General features: G+C 44.5%; 1 protein-coding gene across 6 annotated transcripts in view; it reads left to right on the top strand.

Annotated features, from left to right (window-relative positions):
* Positions 1-17,486, top strand: part of KCTD1 (potassium channel tetramerization domain containing 1) — a 189,982-nt gene extending 172,496 nt beyond the window's left edge. For 5 of the 6 annotated variants that reach the window (XM_070513278.1, XM_070513276.1, XM_070513275.1 and 2 more), the window contains exons 4-5: positions 12,267-12,572; positions 16,529-17,486. In XM_070513278.1, coding sequence (XP_070369379.1) covers positions 12,267-12,572; positions 16,529-16,687 — 465 coding nt within the window. In that variant the 3' untranslated portion in view covers positions 16,688-17,486. The remainder of the gene's footprint in view (positions 1-12,266; positions 12,573-16,528) is intronic. The other variant, XM_070513274.1, reaches the window with a different exon arrangement.
* The last annotated feature ends 9,061 nt before the right edge of the window (positions 17,487-26,547 follow it).

Genomic DNA, 26,547 nt, shown 5'->3' on the forward strand with positions numbered 1-26,547 from the left:
GGGTGAAGGAGGGAAATTTCACTTTTAGTTCTACATTAAGATGATTGCATTTCCAAAGACCCACTCCGAATCTCCACCTGGATAGTCCTTGGCTCCTTAAACTTAAGCTGCCCAACATAAGCAGGCCATGCCCACCTCCCCCCGCTCTCCCCCACCACCATGAAACCTGCTCCTCTTCCTTTGTGTCCTATCGCAGTAAAAGATGCCAGAATCTGCCTGCTCGCTCCACACAGGAAGCTGAGAGCCATTCTGCGCTTCTTCCTCTCTGCCCCCAATGTGGGATCCTCAGGGAATCTCTCCATCAGACCTCCCGGATGCTTCTCGAATCAGTCCACTCCTCTCATCCCCCCTTCCTAGTCCAGGCCCAGCAGCTCTCTGGAAGACCTGGAGTCGTCCCCTCTCCCACCCTTACCCCCCTCAACCACTCTCCACGTTGAAACCAGGAGACACTTTTTTTCACTAAACTTTTAACCTGAAGATCATTGTGGCTTCCCATGCACTTGCAAGAAATAACAGAGAGATCCTACGTTACTAGTTCCCCCAATAACCACATCTTACAAAATTATCGTATAACATCACAACTGGGCTGTAGACGTTGATACAGTCAAGGTACAGGACATTTGCGCCATCACAAAGATCCCTCCTGTTGCCCTTTTATAGCCTCACACCCTCTCCCCTTCCTCCATCTCCCACCCATCCCTGACCAAAGGACACTTCAGAAAGGACAGTGTATGATGACTTGCTCCTGCTTAAAACTCTGCAGAGGCTTCCCCTTCATTGTTCCTGGAGCAAAGCAGCACATCCTTGTCAGAGCCCACGAGGCCCAGAAGGCTCTGGCCCCTGCCCACCTCACCCGACTCTCATCCTACACTTATGCCCTACAAGACTTCTGTTAGCTCCTCAAACACGCCGTCTTTCTGCCCCCATCAGAACAAACCGTTCTGTCTGCCTGATGCTCTTTCCCTGGCCTTTGTTTGTCACTCAGGGCTCATGGTATAGATCACTAAGCTGTCCCATGCCTGGGCTAGCTTAGGTTTTCCTCTGCCTCCTGATTCTCCGTGGTCACACACTGTACATTTGTAATTATTTATCTATATTGTTTAGCACCGTATACCCAGCTGTAAGTTATGAATGGTTTTAGCTACAGGCGTCGGAATGGCTGATCACCAGTGCCTTAAACTAATGGAGATTTGTTTTTCTCACATAAGATGTCAGAGGTCCGTGGTTGTTGGCAGTGGTATCTGCTCAGTGATGTTATCAAGGACCAGAATTCTCTGTCTTTTTTGTTTGCCAACCTCAGTGTTGACGTTTTGGCCTCATGCTTGGTTACCTCAAAGTCATAAGGTGACTGCCACAACTCCAGGCATCACATCCTCGTTCAAGGCAGGGAAAAGGGGCAAAGGCTTTTAACTCAAAAGACTTTATCCTTGTCAAAAGATCCCCACTAGCCTTCCCCTTCATAGCTCGTTGGCCAGAACTGAGCTTCCTGTAGCTCAAAGGAGGCTGAGCAGGTGATTTATTCCCTTTAGCCCTTATAGTGAGAGAAATGGGCAAGGGATGAGGGGTTGGGAATAGCTGTTGGGGAAGCTAGCCAACAGGGTCTGTCACAGGAGCTCAGCACTGCCACTCAGGAAGCATGTAAGTATTTGTGGCGAGAGCGAATGAATGCACAGATGGGTAAATAAATGAATGAGTGAGTCTCACATTCAAACCAGATTCTTGTTCATACCTGGTCACCTACTTTCTTATACTTGAACCCTAGATATTTTGCACATTTATCTTGACTTTCTAACTACTTTGTAAGGGTCTCACAGGCAGGGACATTTTTATGTTTTTCTAAAGGACATTGTGTGCTGGACACATAACAGTTGCTTAGTATTAATTTAAGCACAGGAGAAAAAGGTCAAAAGAGTCATTAGGAGGCTTGTAGGCCCTGCACCTTTATTTAAAATGATATAGGACTTATAGGACTTATATTAAATGGAAAATATAAAACATGTATGTGTGCAACACCATTGTCCTAAACTACTTATCAGGGTAATATATTTAATTTATAATTCTCATGATTAAAAGAGAAGCAGACTCCAGGGAATCCAAAACAGTTTATGGGGAATTATGGTTAGAAAACGATAATAGCTATTTGTTTTTAGTTGCAGTCCATTCCAGAAATGGAGCTGGATATTTGAAACACATTTAAATGTGGCAGGCATCATTTTTCCTCCAAGAACATTCAGGTTAGATGCTGGGAGGGAAAGTACATGGGAGTTAAGCTGTGGCCAATTCCCAAGGACAGTCCCTTAAGGACACACCCAGTCACCCCTTGGCTAGGATTGGGCTGGTGGCTTCCCTGCCCCTTTCAAGCTCCCTGAGGATTCCAGAGCCCCGAAGGACCTGCCGCTATTCAGTGCCAAGCGCAGAACACGCCCTTTCACTGGCTCAGGGTTTAGCTGTGGCCCGTGCTTGGGGGGAAAAGACAAAAAACATGTCAAATAAAACTCACATATCCCAGGGCCCTGAAATCTTTCCCACGGAGGCTCTGGGTGCCCGGCTGTAAATTACAGGGTGTTCTGGAACACGGAGCAGGGGCAGAAGGCAAATGGAAACTGAGGTGGCCATTCAGCCCTTGTGGCTGAGCATGGAATTGCACCACCAGCAGCCGTCGGTTTCTGGGAATCCCAGATACAGGGGCACCGATGAGCTCTCAGCCTGCCCATCCCTGAACTGTATAATAGGTGCTTTCTTCCTTGTCAGAGTTCATTTCCTGACCCTGGAAAAGGGACACAGCATCTGGCGGGTGGAGAGAATCTCTCTTTCCGGGTTTGCTAGGGAGAGTGTTCCTTGATTCCCTGCTTCCGTCTCCAGCTATTTAATGCTGGGTTGAGCAAATGCATGAAATCTTGAAATCACAACATCCTACGCCCTCTAAAATCTCATTCTGCAAATGTGCTGTCTGAGCTAGATACCCATTTAACAATTTAGATAATTTCATCTTGCAGAACACCATTTAAGTGGCAGCTGCTTGTGTCCCGCTCCCGCTGAAAGCGGTTGGAATCTGTTCTCTGGAAAAATGATTGCAGAACTTCTCTGCAGTGTTTTATTATGGATATGACTGTTTCTCCCTCTTCCTTTAATTTCCCCCTTCCCCCGAATTATACTGATTTGTTCGTTGCTGCTTTATTTTATGCTTATGCATATGTGTATATGTGCACACACCCTGTTGTACTCCCCAGCACACCAGGGGTCCAGAGCCTTGGTTCCATTTTTGACAGGGAACCACAAAATTCTCTCTCTCTAGCCTTTTATTTTGAACACCTTTGGTAGGTGACCCTGATGTTGCTAACATCTTTTGTGGTCTCTGGATGAATTTCCACCCTTCCTAGATATAGAAAAATTTGCTGGCAGACAGCCCCCAACTTACCTATCTCTGGCTTAGGTTGAAAAATCTATTAGTTATTTTTAATAAGCTTTTAATATTATAGAAGAAGTATATATACACTGTAGAAAATCTGAAGATATGGACAAGCAAAAAAGAAGTTTAAACAGCATATTCCCACCACTTAGAGATAACCAGTGTTAAAACCTTTGTGCACAGCCTTCTGGATGTTTTTCTATGCTTATTTCAGATAATAATCTCTACCTTTTCATTTTTCTTTTCCCCAAAGCCCCAGTACATAGTTGTATATCCCAGTTGTAAGTCCTTCTAGTTCTTCTATGTGGGAGGCCACCACAGCATGGCTTGGTAAGCGGTGTGTAGGTTCACGCCCAGGATCCAAACTGGCGAACATCAGGCCACCAAAGCGGAGCACACGAACTTAACCATTCGGCCACAGGGCCAGCCCCTCTACCTTTTCATTTTAGTAAAATTGTATGTCCTCTAAAACCACAACTATATTTACATTTCCCTGGTTGACCCTAAAATGTCCTTTAGGGTTGGTTTTTCCAAGATGGTCTCTGATCCAAGACCACATATTGAATCCAGTTATGTCCCTTCCCTTTATTATGAGCCATAGTCTCTTTTCATATGATCTTGACTTGCTGAAGAGACCGGGCAGTTGCCCTACAGAACATCCCACCATCTGGATTTGCCTGGTTGCCTTGTCATATGTAGTTTAGCTCCGTACCCTATCCTCTAATTTCCTGTAAACTGCAAGTTATGTCTAAAGGCTTGATGGGTTTAAGTTAAAAGTTTTGGCAAGAATACATGTCAAGTGATATTGTGTGCTTCGTATTACATCACATTAGCAAACATATGTGGTTGAACGCCCATGAATGACTGACCATTTGACCAGGGTGAGTTATGTGTTCCTTAGGTTGCAACAAAAATGATCCCTGTGAAGCTCAGTTTCTCAGCCTCACACTATTGATATTTTGAGCCAGATAATTGTAGGGCCCTGTCCTGTGCATTGTAGGATGTTGAGCAGCATCCCTGGCCTCTACCCACTAGATGCCAATAGCAGTTATACAACGAAGTTATACAACCAAGAATGTTTCCAGGAGCCGGCCCCGTGGCTGAGTGGTTAAATTCCCCTGCTCTGCTTCAGCGGCCCAGGGTTTCACCGGTTCAGATCCTGGATGTGGACATGGCACCACTCATCAGGCTACGCTGAGGTGGCGTCCCACATGCCACAACTAGGAGGACCCACATCTAAAATATACAACTGTGTACTTGGGGTATTTGGGGAGGAAAAGCAGAAAAAAATAAGAAAGATTGGCAACAGTTGTTAGCTCAGGTGCCAATCTTTAAAAAAAAAAAAAAAGAGCCTATCTATTTAAAAAAAAAAAAGAATGTTTCCAGACATTACTAAATGTCCTCTAGGATCAAAATCACCCCCAGTTGAGAACCAGTAGTCTAGCGTAAGGAAAAGAGGAAGGAAGTATTTATGGGAAGGATACTAGTTTATCTCCTAAAATTAGTGGGGACGTTCTCTCAGGTGGAAACACCCAGGCACCTCTGAGGACCTTGGTCATGGGAGTTTGAGGGCTCCTAGAGCACTGCCATTAACATGGCTCTGCCCCAACGATGCCGAGAGTCTCTTTCCCCTCCCATGATTCTGGGGAGAGACCAGCTGATTCACTCAGGTTGGCTCCAATGCTTACTTTTTAGCCAATCAGCTGTGGCAACACAGACATGGCTTCTAGGTACTCACTCCAGAGGGCCGAACTTTCTCAGAGAAGGCAGAGCAGTAAGCTGGGTAAACCCCCAAGAAGTTTCTTCTTCTCCAGTACCTAAGAGAGTGCCCATTAGGACGTCTGCCTCAGCCCCTGGTCTCAGCTGCCGCCACCTAGAATCTGCGTCCCTGGTGCAGAGACTGTTACTCCTAGACCCCTGCCCAGGCCCATCTCTGTCCTCTCCCAAGCCTACGCCCTCGGAGGCAGGACCAGCTGCAGCAACCAAGGAGGACCAGGAGGCGAGCAGAGCAGCCCACTCTAGCCCCATCTCAGACAGCATCTCTAGCCCCTGCCCTCTCCACGCCCCACACATCAGGCCTAAGTCCTGTAGGGTAGTTAGCCAGGGTGTGGCTTCAAAATGCAAATGGATCTGCCTGCGGCTCTGCCACCAGCAACCCATCAGTATCACTTGTGTATAATTTAGCCTTTCTCTAGCAGATTCAGAGAGTGGGGGATTGAGACAATGGCCAGGTAGAAAAGGGACACTATGCCACTGCTTCCGTTTCCTTTAATAGCTATCAGGATACATCTCAGGCTGGATAACCTTGCCCCAGAAAAACAAGAATAGTCGCGAGAAGCTGGAAGCTGGTGCCACCGGACAGGGAGGAGGTCTCCTGGCGGGAAGTATCAAGTGGTAGCAGCAGAAAAGGAGTAAGTGGGCCAGTCTTTCTCGCTTGAAGAAAAGAAAGAGGTTAAGGGTTGGGGGGGAGGAATGAATAGCTGGAGCACGGAGGCATATTAGGGCAGTGAAATTGTAATTGTGGATATATGCCATTATACATTTGTCCGAACATAGAGTGTATAATAGCAGGAGTGAACCCTAACGTAACTGTGGACTTGGGGTGTGATGATGTGTCAGTGCAGTTCATCAGCTGTAACTAATGTTCCCCTCTGGTGGGGAATGTCGATAATGGGGGAGGCTGTGCGTGTGTGGCGGCTGGGGGTATATGGGAAATCTCTGCACCTTCCCCTCAATTTTGCTGTGAAGCAAAAACTGCTCTTAAAAAGTGAAGTCCTTTTAAAGAAAACAAAAGAAAAGAAAGAGTGTCAGCCCACAAAAGTATTTCAGAGCCAGGAAAATTAAGAACTTTAGATGCCCCAAACCTCAAACACTCGGAAAACTATGGCGCCCCACTCCCCTTCAAAAAAGATCTTTAAAACTAAAGGAAAGTCCTGCAGACATCTGTTTTTTTTCTTATGATGACTACTACTTGGATGCTATTTTTGAAGTATGAAATATAAACTCCTTTCATTTCCCCTCATTTTCTTGGTGCCCCTGCTTTGTGGGTCCTCTCATGTATCTGTACTCTGCCTTCTGGGGAACCGAGCACCGCAGGGGCCCAGGAGCAGTGAGTGGGCAGGAGAAGAGCTCTAGGGCTCCTGGAAACTGGACGCGTTCCCCCTAGAAAACCCCTGTTTGTGCCACAGTGCCTCACATGGCATCGGCACATACACAGATTTTAAAATGAATGAGCGAGTGGTTGAGGATAAGGAACTGTCAACTACTGTGTAAAATTTCAAGTACATTAGGAGTTAAATAAACCTTTGAACTGTTTTGTCGGACCAGTAAATGTGTACCGTAAGCTGAATAATGGCCCCCAAAGGTGTCTACATCCTAATGCCCAGAACCCGTGAATAGGTTACCTTACACAGGAAAGCGACTTTGCAGATGTGATTAAATTCAGGGTCTTGAGATGGGGGGATTATCTGGGATAATCCAGGTGGCCCCAATGGAATCACAAGGGTTCTTATGAGTGAACGAGGGAGGCGGGAGGGTCAGGGTCAGAGATGTGAGGCTGGAAGTGATGGGACTGCTGGCCAGGAGCCAAGGAATGCAGCAGCCTCTGGAAGCTGGAAAAGGCGAGGAAACCAATGCTCCCCTAGGGCCTCCAGGAGGAAGGCAGCCCCACCGACCCCCTGACATTAGCCCTGGGAGACCCATTGGGACTTCTGACCTCCAGAACCATAAGAGAATAAATTTGCGTTGTTTTCATCAAATCTGTGGTGACTTCTTACCGCAGCAAGAGGAAAGTCATGCACTGCATATATCGCTTTCCTCCCCCTAGGGAAAACGTTTTCTGAATTCCAGATATTTAATCAAGAAATAAGCCTTTGGAACATGGCCCATTTGCATTTTGGAGTCCACCCTTATTTACCTTCTTGTTCCGTTGTGTCTATCTCCAGGGTCTTAGGGAAGCCAAATTTATTCATCTGTAGAATGAGATCTTGATCTTTCTGCCTTGAAAAACCACTGTAAACCTCCAAAAGATTTTTATTTTAAAAGCATGTACTCTTGGATTTTAAAATTATTTAAACATGATAATAGGCCTGTGAAAAACCTATTTCCCTTTAACTGGATATGAGGGTAAGCAAGAAATATGGATGAGGCTTTCTTAATTAGAGAAGATCAAATTGGCAGAGAAGAGTGACAGCATCTAGTACATTCTGAAGTTGCTTTGCTGAAAGCAAACGTGGATGCTTTGGGTTCATTTCCTTCAAAAGAACTAGGGCTGAACCTGCTACCCCCTAAACTCCTGCCCATTTCCCCCTCGTACCTTGGGAATAAGAGACTGAGTTGTCTAGCGTTTGTAAAAGTTTTTGTAAAAGGAACGGTGGGCGCTGTCAGATAAGAACTGATGCTTAAGGAAAGAAGATTTCAAAAGATTCCGAGACCAGAAGGAAAGGGACTCAAGGCCAGAAAATCTAAAAGGAAACATGATAAACTCAAAAACATGGGATTTAGATAATAAAATTAAATGATGCTGATTGAGGAAGGGAAGGAGGACGTGGTTTCTAAAGAAAGCAGCCACGGGGCTGAGTCTGTTCTGCAGGGAGTTCTCTAATGAGCCAAGACTGGAAGTGCGCGTTAGGAAGTAGAGAAAGACAAATATAAAGGAGGCTGCCAAGAAAACGAATGGCCAGTGTGAGCTTAACCATGCAGAAAATGGTAACAACAACAAGAAGGGCCTTTTTAGTTCTCGGGCTGGCTGATGCTTGGAGGCAAGTCAGCGTGGGCAGCTGATGGCCAAGCGAAGCCCGTGTGCTCAGCTGTTCTCTAGCGTGCACTGCCCCCAGTACAGACGGCGGCTCTGCCTTGGAGCCCAGATAGAACTGGGTGGTAAAGGGGAGAAATGGAGCCCAGATAGTCAAGAGACAGTAAAAGAACACCTGGTGGTTTGAGGTAGTCCAAGGCTAGGCCTGTGAGATTACGTCCCAGGGTGCAGGATGACCTTCGGGGGAGCCCTTTTAAACTTTCACTATAATGACCACTAGCAGGATCCTTGAGGAATCACTGAGCAGGGCTAAAAGTCTCAGAAGGGCCAGTGTCTCCCTAATATTCCAAGAGCAGATAACGATGAACGTGAACAACATTCCATAGGGAGGTGCTCTGTCGGTCCATGGCCAGACTGCAGAGTGGATTAGTACATGTGTGGTTTGTGAACTCAGAGGAAGAAAGAAGGTGGTGAGGATTCAGAGTCAGCACGGGGGGCCTTGTAACCCCAAGTCCTGTTAGCCTCATTGCCTCTGGGTTAATGTAGACAAACGGGTAGATCAGGGCATTGTCATGGGCATAGACTCACAGACTATCAGGACTGGAAGCAACTGTAATGTAATTTATTCCCCTCATTTTACAGATTAGGAGATGAGCCCTAAACAGTTAGAGGAGACTGTCTGGGCAATACAGAGACTTGGGCCCCTCCAACTCCAGCCTTCCCCTTGGAGTCTCACGCTAACGCACAGGATTTCAACAAGGCATCTAGCAGATGCCACAATTATGGGCTGGATGACCTTAGAATTATGGGCTTTATCACTGCTTGAACAGCCAAAATCCAGAGTCTTAATTTACTCCCTGAGCATTAACCTGAACAAAGGCTTGTATATAGCTCTCTCCTCTCGGTACTTTAAGAAATGATTCACATGTACAAATAGAACACCCAGTTCAAGAAGACACAAAGAGGAGAGAGAGACCTAAAGCACTGGATGAAAGAACCCAAGATTTCTCAGTACCTTGAAACAAGTTCAGAACCAAGAGTCTACAATTTAAAGAAGGGTGAATAATGGAGGATTTAAACAATTTCACAAACGCCGAATGAGGAAGACCTAGCTCAATGGCAGCTCTTGTGAAAAAGATGGAGGGACTTTAGCATAAGTAAAACGTGAACTAATAGAGCAATGGGGCTGCCAAGAAGGCGAATACGGCCTTATGCTGTGTGGTAGGCAAACTGGTGGCCCCCCAAAGATATCCATGTCCTCAGTCCTGGAAGCCACGATTATCTCACCGTCCATGGCAAAGGGGACTTTGCAGATGTGATTGAAATAAGGATCTTGAGATGGGGAAGTTGTCCTGGATAATGCAGGTGGGCCCATTGTACTCACAAGGGTCCTTACAAGTGACAGGAGGCAGGAGGGTCAGAGGAAGAGAAGGAAGTGTGACAACAGAAGTAGAGGTAGGAGTGATGCTGGACCACAAGCCAAGGAATGTGGGCTGCCTCTGGAAGCTGGAAAAGGCAAGGAAATGGATTTTCTCCTAGACCTTCCAGAAGAAACACAGCCTTAATAACCTATTTTAGCTTTCTGACTTCTAGAACTGTAAGAGAATAAATTTGTGACAGCTGTTACAGCAGCAACAGGAAACTAACACAGGTTGCATTCACAGTGATTAGAGTGTCCAGCCAAGCAGAGGCTGTACAGTGCACTCATTAGATGACATCTGAAATGTGAGGTTCCGTTCTGGTTTGGGTTTTAGGAAGCATGTTGACAAAGTCAAGTACATACCAAATGTTGAAGAACTTCAGAGTCATAGCAAATGAAAAGGAGCTGAAGGGATTGGATATTTCCAGCCTGAATAAGATGAACACATTACAGTTGTCTTCAAATGTTTAAAGGGGGAACGGGTCAAAGAGAGATTAAGATCACTGGAACCCCAGAGGGCAGAATTAGAACTAGGAAGTTGGAGTTACAGGGAAATTCAGGTCATTCTAATGAAGACGTTTACAGCAATCCAAGCTGCAGACCCAGTAAATGCTGTGTCTTGTTAGGCCGTAAGCATCCCATCACTGGAAGCATTCAATCAGAGACTGAGTGGTCACTATTCAGTGATGTTAGAGAGGATTCCTCCGTGGGGTCACGATCGGTCAGGAAGACTGCTCTAAGCGCCTTTAGGATTTGAAGACTTGATGGCTCTAGAAAAGACAAAGCATATTTTCACTAGAGTCCAGATCTTCCTTGTGCTAAAATTTGTAATTAAATCTCATGGGAAAATAAAAAGCAGTAGCAGAAGTTCTCACTTCTGTTTCTTGTGTAACCTTCAGTGCTGTTTTTAATCTTCTCGAGAGCTGTCATCTTGATAAGTAAATATTGAGGTCAGTATCTCACAGTTGGTGTACTTCGAAGACGGCAAGGCCCCCGCAGTGGGGGTCCGTGGGTCGTCTGGGAGGAACCTGCAGTCTCCCCACTCTGACCCTCAGGCTGGGCTAGGGGACCTCGGTTCTGCCCTGCCTTAAGAGAGGCCACACCTCAGATTAGTTCTTCACTCCTCAAACAAAACAGTATCTCCTTCAGGTCAGGAGGCAAAGGAGGTAGCAACATGTGAAATGAAGATGATTAGATCAGTGGGCTGCTCCCCTTTGGGAACCAAGTCTCCTGTAGTAATGGAGTTGCTGGGAGAGGACAGAATGAAGCAGCGGCCCATTCTGCTGATGAGTATTGATGACAGCATCTTCCACCTGGCCCAAGGTTCTCAATATGGAAGGTGGATGACCCAGCTAGAGGCCACTGGTGCTTTCTCGCCTCTCCGCAGTTTTCTCTGGAAGCCTTGACTAATTCTGCTGCTGCTTGATTTACAAGAAAAAGAGCAAAGTGCCAAGTAAAACCAGTTCTCCTGTGGTCATCCTCTCCCCATGCTCCATCCTGTCCAGATGGTAGAGGCCTCTGACAGCACTCAGGCCCTGGGCTGACAGCCTCAGCTCTCCTGCAGGCACCAGGCACCAGGCACCGCCTGCCAGCTCTAGCCCCTGGAAGGAAAGCAGAAGTGCCTGTGTCAGTTGATTAAAACATTCTCAGTCAACGTGTCTGGACAAGTATCCACTTACCTCACACCCAGAGATGATTGTGGCCATAGCTACGTTTAGACATAATATTGACCTGCTTGATAACATTGTTCCTAAGTTGCTGCCTCCCCTTCATGCTCCTTTGTCCTTCCATTCAGGGGCTTGTGTGTGTGTGTTTTATACCTATCTGCTACATTTCTGTTTTAATTCAATAGATTCTTTTTTTAAGGCAAGAGAAAAAGAAACCATGCCTAAACACTGGGTGAGTGCACGTTCAGAAATGGCCTCGTTTCCTTCCTGCACTTCTGTCTTGCAGGAGTCAAGGCCTGATGTTGTTTGTCTCTCACTTTATGATGACAACACCCATAGGGGGCTGAGGGCAGTGTGTCAGCCTTCCCCACACCATCACACAGCAACACTCAAGTTTAGGTAAAAGCAGCATGCACACCCCAAGGCGCCCACCCGCCCCCTCTCCTGCCCCACTTCTGCCATCGCGCTGCCCACGCCCTCCCGTGAGAAGCTCTGGAGCTGCCTCTGAAGATAGTCAGGAGCCTGGGCTTCTGGTGAGCAGTGCGCAGCGGTGCCTCCTCCTCCTCAGGCGACATTTGTGCTCCATCCAAGAGGACGTACAGTGGCTTCTCTCCAACACCATCAAACTTTCCCAAAGGCATTTTTCTACGAAAAGTGAAAAGTCTTGGGGGACTCCGTTCACATCCCAGTTTTCTCATCGGCAAAATGGGGATAATGATGGTTCCCAAGTCACTGAGCAATTATGGGGATTACAGGACTGACTTCATGTAAAGCACTTGGAAGAGGCCCACCTAGCCCTTAATACGCAGAGCTCCTATTGTAATAACTGAATGAACAAAGAAATGAATGAATGAGTGAGTGCAACTTGAGTCTGTGCAAATGCCTTGGAAGTGAAAATTTTACACCCAGATTTGATTACTGAAATAACAGAGGTGAAAAATTCACCTCTGCTATGTAGACATTTTCAGAATTTTATCTTTGTATTTTGCCTTTGAAATACCTTTTTTTTTTGTTCAGGACTACACTTTGTTATATGAAGAGGCAAAATATTTTCAGCTTCAGCCTATGTTGTTGGAGATGGAAAGATGGAAGCAGGACAGAGAAACTGGTCGCTTTTCAAGGCCCTGTGAGTGCCTAGTGGTGCGCGTTGCCCCCGACCTCGGAGAAAGGATCACGCTCAGCGGTGACAAATCCTTGATAGAAGAAGTGTTTCCAGAGATCGGCGACGTGATGTGTAACTCTGTCAACGCAGGCTGGAATCACGACTCGACGCACGTCATCAGGTTTCCACTGAATGGCTACTGTCACCTCAACTCAGTCCAGGTATAGCATTGTCATATACTATGTGGCATCGAATGTCACTCTTAACATTGTTAACTTAACCTTGCCCTCACATGGTGCCTTTCCTCCAGAGAGCTGGAGAACTCTCATGTGGTAACACTTCCGTTGGGTAGGTAAACATATTCACCCCTCTACAGCATTCACTCAGTCCTTCCACAAATGTTATTGAATGTCGACTGTGTGCCAGGTGCTGGTATGAGCACTGGAGATATAGAAAAGAAGAAATAGACATTAGCACTGTTTTCATGAAACTTACATTAGGGGAATGGAGTGGGGGGCAAACTGTAACCAGCATTAATGTGGGTCACGTAGTGAGAAGAGGATATCTGGGATAGAGTATTCCAGGCAGAGCGACCAGCAAGTTCTGAAGACTCCACAGTAGGAACATCCTTGGCATACTGAGGAATATCGGGAAAACCAGTGTGGCTTGAAGAAGTGAAGCAGGGTTAGGGAGTGCTAAGACACGAGGCCAGCAGGCGGCCCGGGACAGATACTGGATTGCCTCATTAAGGGTAGTAAGCACTCTGGGGTTTTTTGTTTTGGTTTCTTTGGGTTTGGGTTCATTTTCACATGGGAGTAAAACGGAAGCCATTTGAGGATTTTGTGTGAAAGAGTGACATGCTGTAACTTGTATTTGAAAATGAATACTCCAGCAGCAGGTGGAAAACAGTGGAAGCAAGGGGACCAGTTGGAAAGCTATGGTCCAAGCCACAGTTGAGTCGTGTCTGACTCTGAATATCTTGAATGTAGAGCTAACAAGGTGTTTTGTTAACGGCTGTGGGTTGTAAAACAGAAGCCAAAGACGACTAAGATTTTTGGCAGAGGAACTGAATAAATGGAATTGCCGTTTTCTAAGATGGACAAGTCTATGGGAGGAGACGTGAGGGCGAAATACAGAACATTGGTTTACATCATGTGCGGTGCCATATGCCTTAGACACTGGTAGGTGTGGTCATCATCTTAGCTAACATGTGCCAGCGGCTGTATACGCATCATCATCTTATAACAGCTCGTAACAAGTCAGCCGTATTAATCCCCCTGAACTGTTGATGAGAAAATGGAGGCACGCCTGGGTCTTGACTCCAGGTCTGTGTGCAAAATGATTTGAAGTCAATGGAGTGAGGGTTTGGCAGTTCCCCCCCTTTTTTAATTGGAATGGCCCATGACTTTATTCAATATTGACCCAACAAAACATCTCCCAAAGCTCAAAGACTAGAAGCACCCACTATACCATTCTGTCTCTTGAAGATTTTTCCATAACTATTTATAATTTTTAAAATTTATGAAAAGATGTCTGAGCAGAACAGCAGGAAACTGACAGAAACTGAGCCCTGGACGTGCCAGAGGAAGGCACACACTCTCAGGCAGCGGGGTAGCCGCTGGGTTGCACGGTCCAGAGGTGCGCCCCCATGCTGCCCTGTGCAGCGTTCCTGAGTGGGGACGCTATTTATAAACGCCCCTGGAGCCCTGAAAGCCTTTCCCTTCCCACACACACCCTTCCTGGCGCTCCCCTAGACAGAGGGAGAGGCAGAGCCCTTCAGAGCCAGGACAGCATCCCATCGCTTCCCTAGGCCTCCACCTCTCACACAGAAAGCCTTGGCCCCACCCCTCAGGCCACCGAATAACTCTCATACATTCATATGCCTGCCAAGTTTCCCGATCATCCGAGGCTGATCAGTTGCAGAAATTTTCATCTGGATTAACCTCCTGCTTCCTGCCAAGAAACAGGCCCATCCTGTAGGCATTCAGAGGCTTTGGGATGGGGCACAGGAGACCTGCTGCCCCACAGAGTGAGTTTAATCTCTCAAATGATCCCTAACTTTAAGGAACTTTACTATTAATAAGTTGATGTTTGAAAAGTAATGGCCAACAGGCATAACCTATTTGCATTAACGTTGGAATAAGCTTCGACCACATCCGAGCTAGCCCCGGGTCACACTGAAAAGTTATCCTATTATACGTTGCAGACAGACCCCCTGGGGAGGGAGCTTAGCGATTTCCTGATATTAGCAATTTAGCGACCTAACAACATTGAAAGACAAATGACACCAGAGTTAGGGTCTTTATTGTTCAAAGCATCCTCGACCTTTGAACTTCCTCTCCTAAGCGCAGCAAAGAACCCTCTCCAGGGCGGTGGTTTGGCCCAGCAAACTGGGCTTTTTCTTGCTGACAGGCTGCATCCCTGCCTCTGCTGGGGAGACCTCAGAGCGCACTGGTCTTCACCTTCGATTCATCTGCCACCAGCGCACATCTTGATTTTGAACTTAGGCATTGTTTTCTTCATCCTGTCCTTTTGGGGACTGGCGTGCATATGCGTTGTGAATTTATGTACAAAAATAGAGCACGCAGCGTGGAGTGTTCATTTTGTTCTCATAAGGACTTTTTTAATTTGCCAGCATTTGAAGTTTTAATTTTTAGAAAGCATACTCTCTTGCTTTCCGGTCTCATCTAGTTAGCTGTTTTGCAAAATAGCAGATTATATTCCATATAAAAGTAGGTGACCAAAAACTAATAATTAAAAAAAAAACCAGTAAGGGTTCACTTTACATTGACTATATTTTGAAAGTTATTTCGTAACATTTCACTTCATTCCAAAAAAAAATCTGACTCAGGCCTTTTTTTTTAAAAGCTGTGATTGAGTCATTTTGCCTTTAGAGTGGGGTAGCAGTAATCTAATTATATCCAGAATCCTGATGGGGAACGTTTGCAAGTCTAATATTCGTTGAATTCCTAAAGATACAGATGCTCTACATCAATTTCCTGTATCTCTGCCCAAGTCTTGCAGGAAACGTTTCCTGCCTTTAAGAGTGTCAGACACATGGTGACAAACCCAGGGATCTTTCTGGCATTAGATATTTGATTTCAAAATTAAAGAAGAGATTATGTGGCTTATGTTTATATGAGAAGTTTAAAATATCTTTATTTTGGATGTTTTCTAATATATACCCATTGCATTTATTCTTGCCTTCCTGAATGCATACAAAACAGTAAATCTATTTCAAATGCCACAAATTGAAAACCTGTAGATAAACTTCAACTGTCTTCAGGAGTCCATTTGCTCTGCTATTGAAAGTACATCAGGGGCCGGCTCAGTAGCCGAGTGGTTAAGTTCACGCACTCCGCTGCGGTGGCCCAGGGTTCGGATCCTGGGCGTGGACATGGCACCACTAGTCAGGCCACGTTGAGGCAGCATCCCACATCCCACAACTAGAAGGACCTGCAACTAAGATATACAGCTGTGTACAGGGGTGTTTGGGGAGATAAAGCAGGAAAAAAAAAAAAAAAGATTGCAACAGTTGTTAGCCCAGGTGCCAATCTTTAAAAAAAAAAAAAGGAAAGTACATCAGTTTTCCAAGCTGAAATATATTAACTCAGCATCGGGACACTTGAACAAGGGCAGAGTGGAGCATGAATCACTGGCTGAGTAAATTCAGATAATATCACTGACTTTCCACATCCTTTATCATCTCATTGAATATATTCTAGTGGTAAATGAGCGTTGAAATGTGAACCCTCTCTTTTTGCAGAGAAAGTAGTATTGCTCATTGCAAAAAACACAGGATTTGAGGCCAAACAGAGCTGAGTTGGAGACCCAGTTCCATCACTTACCAGCTCTGCGCCTCGGTTTTCTCATCTATAAAATGGGCTGACACCAGTCATTATGCCAGGGGGTTGTAATGATTTCATGTGCTTGGCATGTGTAAAGTCAGCATGTAAAGGCCCATTTTAGGTACTGTATTAGGAACATTTGCTCCCTCCCTCCTGTCCTTTAATCCAGAGTCTTCGTTTGAAACCAGAAACTCAAAGAGACTTAGGGGTTGGATAACACTCACCAGAGCCGCACATGATCTCAAACTTTGGGAGATTTCTTTGGGCTGTTTCTGTGGCCAAAGGACCCATGTCGCCTCTAACCGGATGCTTGTCTTGGCCCCTCGCAGGTCCTCGAGAGGTTGCAGCAAAGAGGCTTTGAAATCGTGGGCTCCTGTGGGGGAGGAGTGGACTCGTCTCAGTTCAGCGAATACGTCCTGCGGCGGGAGCTGAGGCGGACGCCCCGTGTCCCCTCTGTCATCCGGATAAAGCAAGAGCCTCTGGACTAAACGGACATATTTCTTATGCAAAAAGGAAAAAACGTACACAACCAATAACGCAAATAAAAAAGGGACATTTATGTGCAGTTGCGACAGCAAACCAAGTCCTGGACCTAAAATTGAATAAAAGACACATTTATATCCAGTAGAGACCACACCTGTATTCATATGGGAACAATTGGAATAGTGATATCCTCAAGGTGTAAAAAATATATAAATATATATATATGTCAAAAGGTAGGAAATGCAAAAAAAGAGAAAAAAAAAGAAAACAGAAAAAAAAAAAGGTGGTAGCTACAGTTGGTGCTGTGATGGCCGTGAAGTGTCCTGGGCCTCCCAAGGCCTCTGACCAGTAAACAAGCCATGAGCAGTGAGGACGCATCTCCTTACAGTTTCCATTGCCAACAGCCATCCATTGTTTCTTTTTCTTTTGTCTTTCTTTTTCCTTTTTTTTTTTTTAAAAAAAAAACAAAACAAAACAAAAAAAACACCTTGAATCGAGTTTCTTTGCATATGGCGGTTTCACGTCTGTTTAGGCGGGGACCAGGCAGGACTTCAGAAAAACGCTCATGAGCACACTGCATTCAAAAGACGTTAGACATGAAATTTTAAATGTAGTTTGTACAGAAGTCACACTTTTTTGTCCGCCTCACAGATGTGAACGTTACTTTGTTTTTAAACTGATCAGTTTTGCAAAGGGGCCAGAATTATTACTTGTTAGAGTTGCTCCAGTTTGAGTCTGCTGCTTTCCTACAATTTTTCAAATTTTATAATGTATTAAATACAATAAACTCTGTTTAAAAAATAAGGTCTGTGTGAAACACACATGTTGGGGTAAGGCTGTACTAAAAATGAAATTTTTCTTTTTTTAAATTTTCTGTGTTGAGCATCAAAAAGAAGCCCACCAGCGGAGGCCAGTTTTGAGGTCAAAACTCACTGAAGGATGAGGATTGTTGTCACCTGAACAGTTCCGTTCCCACTCAGCAAGTGTTATGTCTCATGCTTTGTTATTCTGCATCGGTTAGCAAGATAAGTCTTCCTTCGTGTGAACTTTTTGTTTACAAATTTCAGTTATCTATTGCTTCACAGCAAATCACCCAAAACTCAGCAGCTTAAAACATTTTATTCTCTCTCATGGGTCTGTGATTCTCTTGTATCTGCTGGCCTTTGCTGGGCTGCTGCTGCTGCACGTGATGTCATCCGGAGCAGGACTGGGCTAGGACATCCAAGGTAGCTCCTCCACGGGGCTGCCGATGGATACTGGTCGTGGGCCTCTCCATGTGGCTTGGGCCCCTCCCAGCGTGGGAGCTGGGTTCCAAGAGGGAGGAAGCAGAAGCCTCAGTCCTCTGAAAGGCTGGGCCTGGAACCACTCAGTGCATTTCTGCGGGTGAATTGTTGGTTCAACAGACACAGAGCCAGCCCAGGTTCAAGGGGAGGGGAAATAAAACCCGCCTCTTGGTGGGGAGAGTGACAAAGAATTTGTAGCCAACTTGAATCTACCATAACACCTGTCCAAAAAAAATCCAAAAAGTAGGGCATTAAGGCTTTGGAAGAAGTAGAGAAAATCTCAGAGCCAGAACCATCCCTTTCTTCTTATCCAGAAAGGTAAGAAACCTGAGATTTCTGTACGACTTCGGAATTAAGCCCTCAGCTTTCCCGAGGGGTTAGTGACTCCGGAGGCTCCTGCATCAGCCCTGCCATCTCCTTTCTTCCCTACCTCCTCTTCGTCCTTCCAGACATTCAGAATAAACCTGGCATGGTGATAAGATTGACAGGTAAACTATAATGTGTTTCTGGCGCAGAGACGTTCCTGTGGTGACGGGCTATTTCCATCCTGAACTTACTTTCTTTTTTTAAATTAAAAAGTCTGTGCCCGAGGACACTAGTAATGAAAATATCTCTGGCTTTTGAAACTAAAAGTAAGCTGTTAATGGCTCCGATCACCCCCTGAAACAAGAGGCGGCCCAAATGCTGAATTACTCTAATGACTGCAGCCGGCCTTCCACGAGGTGGTTTAGTTTTCCCCCTATTTGAGACTGATTCACCCCTGTCTCAGATGGAGACAGCCAGGGTTGCGCCCACCGGCTGCTTGGCATCCATGTCCTCCCGAAGGAGATGGAATGTGATTTTACTAATAATCCATCCTCATGAGGCAAAATTTTCTAAAAGCAGTAAAGCAAGGGCCCCACTTTGGGACCTTCTGCAGGTTATTGTCATCAGTTCACATTTGCCCAGCACTCTCCATGTGCGTTTAGTATTGTCCCAACCAAACCTGCACAGAATGACATGCATTAGTATTAGCATCCACTTTGTTCTTTTCTAAATTCTTATGCCCATTTATACAACTAGAGCCCAAGTGCACACTCTATCTACAAAAACTCTGACCCAGTTCAATGGAGCGAACATATCACATGCAACTCTCACATTTTTAGGTCTTACAACATAAAAATTCACAGATACCAAAGCACTTCAGGAAAGAGCTGATCAATCAAAATATAACTGAGTCACAATCTTATTTTTCCCTACTTTTTATTAGCCAATACACAGCTCATAGTCAGATTTCACCATTCATCCCAATAAGTCTCTGTGGCTATGCTTATCTTCGCCCTAGAAGATCTGATCAAGGCTCATGCACTGCATTTATGAATAATGTCTCTTTGGACTCGAATTTAGAAAGGTTTCCCCATCTTTCTGTCTGTTTGCTCTTCCCTAAAATTGGCTTATTTGAAGAGTCTACGCCAATCATTTTGGAGTTTGTTGCACAATATGGATTTGTCTGGTTGGTTCCTCATTGGTAGAATCAGGTTAATTTTTTTTTTGCAAGAATACTACATAGATGATGTTATTTCCTCATTACATCACATCACGAGGGTCTATTTGGCCCATAGTAGTGATGGTAATTTATTTTTATTTTTATTTTTTGCTCTTATAAATCTCATTGCCTGTCTCTTATGGTTTTTCTTTGGTGATGGGAATTTTTGTTGTTGTAGTTGTGAGGAAGATTGGCCCTGTGCTAACATCTGTTGCCAATCTTCCTCTTTTTGCTTGAGGAACATTGTTGCTGAGCTAACATCTGTGCTAATCTTCCTCTATTTTATGTGGGATGCGGCCACAGCATGGCTTGATGAGCGATGCTAGGTCCACACCTGGGATCCAAACCTGCCAACTCCAGGCCACTGAAATGGAGCATGCGAACCTAACCACTACTCCACCAGGCTGGACCCAGTGATGGGAATTTTGACCACTTAGTTGAAATGACACCCACCAAATTTCTCCAATGCAAAAGTAATTTTCTCCCTTTATAATTAATAAGTAATCTATGGGATGAAATTGTGAGACTGTGTAAATACCCTGTTCCTCAACACACTTTTGTCCCAATGGTTTTAACATTCTTTGGTAATGTTTTCCTGAATCAATCATTACCATGCTGTTTATAAAAGTGTACTTTTTAAAAAGCTACTATTGTCTGAACCATCAGTATTTGAAATAACCTTTTTTCTTTTTAGCAAAACACATTTCTTTAGAGCACACAAACAACAATCTTTGACCTGCTGTTTCCTATGAAGTAGTTTAGAAAAATAGAATGAAGCAAGCCACTTCTAAATACTAGTTATATTTCTACATAGCAATAATAATACTGATACGTTTAACGTACGCTCTGTGCTAAGCACTTTACCTGCTTAACTCACTCAGTCCTTACGACCACATGAGAGGTGGTATTATCCCTGTTTCTCACTTAAAGAAACTAAGACTCCAGGACATCAGGTACATATGATAAAGACGAATGTTCAGGTAAGCTTTCTAAGGAAGGCCTCAAACAAAGTATTTGAGAAAAAGTAAGTTTTCATGTTGTAATAGGATGAGGAAAAAAAGTAGATTAATAGCATTCTCTACTTAGAAGGGAAATGTATTCCTGTATTTAAATTTTTTTTAAGATTTTTTTATTTTTCCTTTTTCTCCCCAAAGCCCCCCTGTACATAGTTGTGTATTTTTAGTTGTGGGTCCCTCTAGTTGTGGCATGTGGGACACCACCTCAGTATGGCTCGATGAGTGGTGCCATGTCTGAGCCCAGGATCAAACTGGTGATACCCTGGGCTGCCCGAGGTGGAGTGCATGAACTTAACCACTTGGCCACGGGGCTGGCTTGTGTATTTAAATGTTTTGAGCATCGCTTACAATATGTTGGGCACTGGGATTTGGCGATACTATGATGACCATAATATGGTTTCTTCAATGGGGTGCTGGGGTGGGTGGGGACCTGCACATCAGCAGCAGAATTGGGCTAATACAGAGCTAACTACAGGACAGGGCTATTGGATATCTGTCATTTCATATTTACAAACCAAGGATTATAGAAATGCCAAATGATAAGGGATCACATGTAGCTGGGGACATGAGAAAAGCCTCAGGGGGGAGGTGGCACTTGAGAGATGGGTAGGCTTTCACAAGGAAGGGGTATTGAGGGAAGGCGGGGGCTCTGAGTTGGGAAAGCATAAGGCAGATTCAAAGAGTGGGGTGGCATGCAGCTGCGGTAACTGAGGAAGAGTGAAACATGGCTGGAAAAGGAAGGTAAAGTTGGACTGGAGTGGGGGTGGATCGTGAGTGCCACACTGGGGGTTGGACTTCACTCAGGAGCTGTCAGAGAATCATGGAGGGGGGGCTCTGTGGATAGTCACCTAGGGGATCCGCACACTTGATTGGCTGGAACAGTCTGTTTGTCTAGAGGGGCAGTTAAGTGGCTGTTTTTCTGGTTCATCCATTCATGACCTACTAACCAGGCTAAGAGCTGACAATCCAAAGAAATATGAGAAAATAAGACATCACCTTGGGTGTAGGGGTGACAAACTCAGACGCCTGCAAGGGCCAGGTGAGTCACATCAGTTAAGAGACAGACAAGCCGCAGCCTGTGTGTCCCGTTCAAAGGGGCGGACCCTACTGAACTCCAGCAGGTTCTCCCTTAGGAGAACAAGGATCCTCTTTACTTAAACTCCTCATTTTCCTAGAAAACACAGAAATCTAGATTTTTGTGTGAAATCCCTAGATATATAAATGTTGGAACTAATTCATTTTTTCAAATGTACAGACCAAACAAGACATCTGCAGGATTTGTAGCTCTGAGAGTTATGAAATAATAAAACAGTTTTAGACATTCTAGAAAAATTCTACTTGGGTAGACTCACAAGTATTGGCACAAGAATTAAGTTGTTTGAGGACATATCTTTTATAGGAAATGAGGCGTTGATGCACCTTTAGTCATATCATTTGATCGTAGATTTAAATCCTGGTGTATAACTGGCGATAGTGATAATAAGAACCCTCACTAATGCTTACTCCGTGCCAGGCCCTGTGCTAAGGGCTTCCCAGATGTTCTTTCCTTCAATCCTCATAGAAACCCTAAGAATTTAGCATTCATTATTATCCCCCTTTGACAGATGAGAACATTGGTATGTCGAAAAGTTTTGCCAAAGGCCGCAAGAAACTTGGAATAACACATACACACACGCACACACACCATGTTTAATTAATACCCCAGACTTTCTGGTTTCCTAACCCTTGCAAAAAATGATTTTGCTCTGTCACTGGCAACTTCAGTGTGCTTCATTATAAGACACTAGACAAAAATGTCACTACAGTAACTTACTGGTCAGAGAGTAGGAATTACTAAGCTCTGGGAATATTTGTTGTCTCTGACATAGCTGTCAAGCAGCTCTTCTCAATAAGAGTTTACATTGGTTATAGCAGGGTTCCCCAAACTGTCTGCTCATAAGACACACGAAAGGCACGTGTTAAAGTTATAGGCTCCAGTCCACCACCGCTCCTTCCACCCCATCTCCCCATAGATGTCCTGAATCTCAGTCTCGAAGTGAAGAGCCTGGGAATCTGTATTTTAACAATGCTCACCCTAGGTGACTCTTCGATCAGGCAAGTTTGGAAAATACTGGGTAATATCATGCTCTCTCAATCTAGGCTAAGAACAGTAGATGAGAATCTTCAGGGGGTACTTTTGTGAAGTGCCTTTTTATAACTTCATTGATGTTTATTAAACAATGGTTGGCTTCTCGTAGTCCTTTTGTGTGTGTGTGAGGAAGAGTGGCCCAGAGCTAACAGCTGTTACCAATCTTCCTCTTTTTTGCTTGAGGAAGACTGTCACTGAGCTAACATCTGTGCCAATTTTGCTCCATTTTATGTGGGATGCCACCACAGCATGGCTTGATGAGTGGTGGTAGGTCTGCACCTGGGAGCCAAACCTGCAAACCCATGGGGCACTGAAGTGGAGCACGTGAATTTAACCACTACACCACCGGGTCAGCCCCAGATTCTTTTGAAGGCCAGATTGAATACTTCAAATGGAGTCAGCGGGAATGGGGAAGTACTTAACTGAAATTTAACCCGAGGGCCTTCATCCTTCCCCAATTAGGTAGAGAACTGCCCGATCCTGTGGAAATAGCTGACCATTTAAGGATTCTTCCACCTCCTCTTAAAAAGCTATCACAGGCTTGAATGAACCTTACAGCACAGGAAATAATTACAGTAGCATCTACCACCTATAACAGAAGCTTCTACAGATGTGCAGGAATCCACATTTTCCCATATATTTTAACTTGTATGAGTTTCTTTGAAATTTAAATTATTTCAGACTTTCAAATTTGAAGAGGTGTGTAAATCTATAACCCTAACCATTTACCACAAAACTCCTCTGCATATGCTTTGATATATGTAAGGTTCAGAGAGCTCATTCTGACTATATTTCACGGGACTCCAAGTCCATTTTCTCTCTCTGTTTCTCCTTTCCCCCTCACCCTCAATGTGAAACCCAGTATTCCATCACTCCTCCTAATGAGTCCATCAGATTGTGCTTGCCAGAATAAGGAATAGACGGTATAGGTATTAAAGCATACTGTTGACCAGCAGGACTGAAAAAGCCAGAGAAGCTGAAAAAGCTGTGTGTTCCATTCAAAGTCTGGAATTTGACTGGGAAAGCCCGTCCTGGAAGCTAGAGACCAAATCCTTGTCACAAAATGTTCTCATTCGTTGGAAAAGCAGCAAGACCAGTAGGGACAGTTGACTAAATCCAGTCTGAGGAGACCTTAAAGACCATTTAAAGGTCTGCAACTTGAGCAATCTCTTTTGCTGGCTTTCCTGTTAGTCAGCAGTACTGGGCAACTGGATTGGCAAGAGGAACAGTGGGAGGTGGATTGTTGGTGGGCCCTAATATTTAAATATCTCATCCATTATTGCTCTTTGTTTGAAATGGTATTTTACTATTTAAAGTATTGTTCTCCTATAAGTAATATTCTCAAATATTTGGCCCCTTAATATATATAAATACCAGTAAATTTGGAATTCTGTTAAGTAGGTTGCATATTCATGAAAATAATTCAGTTGGAGCTCTTACTTTAAGCAGTGTAGCTGTGTCTCCAAAACAGAACATTGACCTGTACAATCTTTTCCCTACTGCTATTATAATTTCAAAATCAGAGCTATTTTGCCATAGCTCCTAGAGAAGGGGAGGGAACTACACACACTGCCCCTAATCCTTCCTTCCAATAGCTTTCTGCCCCAGTCCCGTCTGTATTAACCATGCTCCACCCCTCACCCACAGCCCTGCCCACTCCTTGGAACTTTTCTTCTAAGCAAATTTAGTCAAGTGATGCATAGAAACGATTTCTGCATGACCACTCAAAGCCTTCATGTTAATATTAAAAATATATAAAGGGAATGACTTACCTAAAGCAAAAACTGACAAAGCAGCAGGACTGCATCTGGGTGGCATTTCACAAGGCCCACAGAAGAGACCTGTGACAAAGTGAGGCCACTAGTTCCCTCATTTCTAATTCTCAGCCCAAGGTGTAAACAACTTTTTCTTATGTGTCAATGCTCTTCTCAGCCTACTCCCTCCTCCCTGAGTGATCTCATCCATTGATGGCTTCCTTGTCACCTGTGCTTCAGGTCCAACCTCTCCCAGGGCTTCCAGCAGGGTAACCAGCGCTGAGAATATAGCAACAAATAAGACATGGGCCTGTCATTCGACTCTTAGTTATGCAGGAAAGGCATAATCAGATCATTTCAGTACATTGTGTCAAAAGCAATGACAGAGAGTTTCCATTTGACTCTCCAGAACTTATTTGGCCCCTAGACCTTTCCTTTCTCCTTTCAGATTTCCTATCTCAGTTCAAGATGCTCCTTTCCTTCCAAACCAGGAATCCATTTCCTGCACTCCCTACTTTAGTTGCTTACCAAGTTCTACAGAAAGTATCTCCTAAACATTTCTCAAATTAATCTCTTCCTCTCCATTTCTACGGACACTTCCCTATGTCATATGATTAACTCTTCTTATGTACACCATTTCCATAAGATCTTAACTGTTTTTTCTGCTGGGAATTGGGAGTGTCAACCCTAAAATGCATCCTCCACATTGCAGCCCCCTCACCCACATTAAAAGCCGAACAGTGTTTCCTCGTTGCTTTCAGAATCATCTTGTCTCCTTAGTGTGGCATTTAAGGCCCTCCTTGATCAACCCCTACCTCGATTCTACCCCCCCTCAACCTCAGCTGTGGCCACCTTTGGCCTCCTGCATAATGCTTTTAGCTCCCCTACACATCATATTGGTTTAAATCTCCCTGCTTTGCAATATATTTATCCTCTTATTTGCTTAATCACTTGTCACTCAACCTTCAAGACTCCTTTCACCTATCACTAGCTTTCCATGTAGCCCTCAGCTGGGTGACCCTTCTCTATGGTCCTAAAGCACCCTATTTGTACTTTTATTATTGCACTTACCATATAATATCGAAATACCTTTGTACGTGTCTTCATCTAATGGCCAAACTTAAGATATTCAATGAGAGATATCTGACTTATTTATGTCACACCTAGTAGGTGCTAATGAAATGTTTGTTGATGACAGATGAAATCAATAAATGAAGGCTATTATTCCTAGAACAAGGTAGAGTGTGGGTTTCACCTTACTAACTCCATCACTTGGAGAGCTTGTTAGTAATCACAAGCACTAGACTAAATGAAAATGTATGTAAAGTAACTGGCATACAATAGGGAATCAATTATTAGTAATATTAAATCCCTTAAACACTATGCGTGTTTTAATGTTTACTTTGGATTTCGCCCAATAAAAAGTCACGGAAGACTTCCACATCTGACCAATATGGAATAACTAATATAGTCTCCCACCTGAAACAACTAAAGAGCTAGACAAAATGTATGAAACAATGGTTTTAAATACATTGGATATCAGGCAACAGAGGACAGTGCTCTCTGAGACGTGGATAACAAACAAGGTGAGCCATGTGGTTGCCTCAGCTAACTGCCTCCAGAAAGTTTCCAGGCATGGTGCAGGGAAGGGTAACCCAGGCAGAGGCCAGTGGTCTCCTTGGGTTGAAGAAACAGCTGGCATTCTAGGGAAGCCAAGGCATTTGGAGTTCATAGGGCAGAGTAATGGAGAGGAGAGAGCTCCACACAGAGGGAGAAGACCAAGGAACTGAAGAGGGTCTCCTCGGAGTATTCAGCGAGTTCTGATCAGCGCATGTGTCTGAGGACACTACCCAAGGCTAGGCAAAGAACTATGTGGAAGAACTAGAAAAAACAACCCCATAGCTCACACAGGGCCAGCAAAAGTTCCTATTCCCACCAGCCGGAGTGGAAAACTTCAAAATTATTGGGCATTGGCTAGAATAGTCAGAATGCCTCAGTGGTAGGGAAAAATTAGCCCTAGACTAAACATAGCTCTGATCTCACCTAACAAAGTTTAAAAGCAAATCCCAAAAGGATCAAACTATTTCCAAGTAACTCAACTTCATGCTAAAACAAAGTTCAAGAATATTTATAGGAATATAAATATATCTAGCACTCAA

Source organism: Equus asinus, chromosome 7, assembly GCF_041296235.1.
Source record: "Equus asinus isolate D_3611 breed Donkey chromosome 7, EquAss-T2T_v2, whole genome shotgun sequence".
NCBI classification, from domain to species: domain Eukaryota; kingdom Metazoa; phylum Chordata; class Mammalia; order Perissodactyla; family Equidae; genus Equus; species Equus asinus.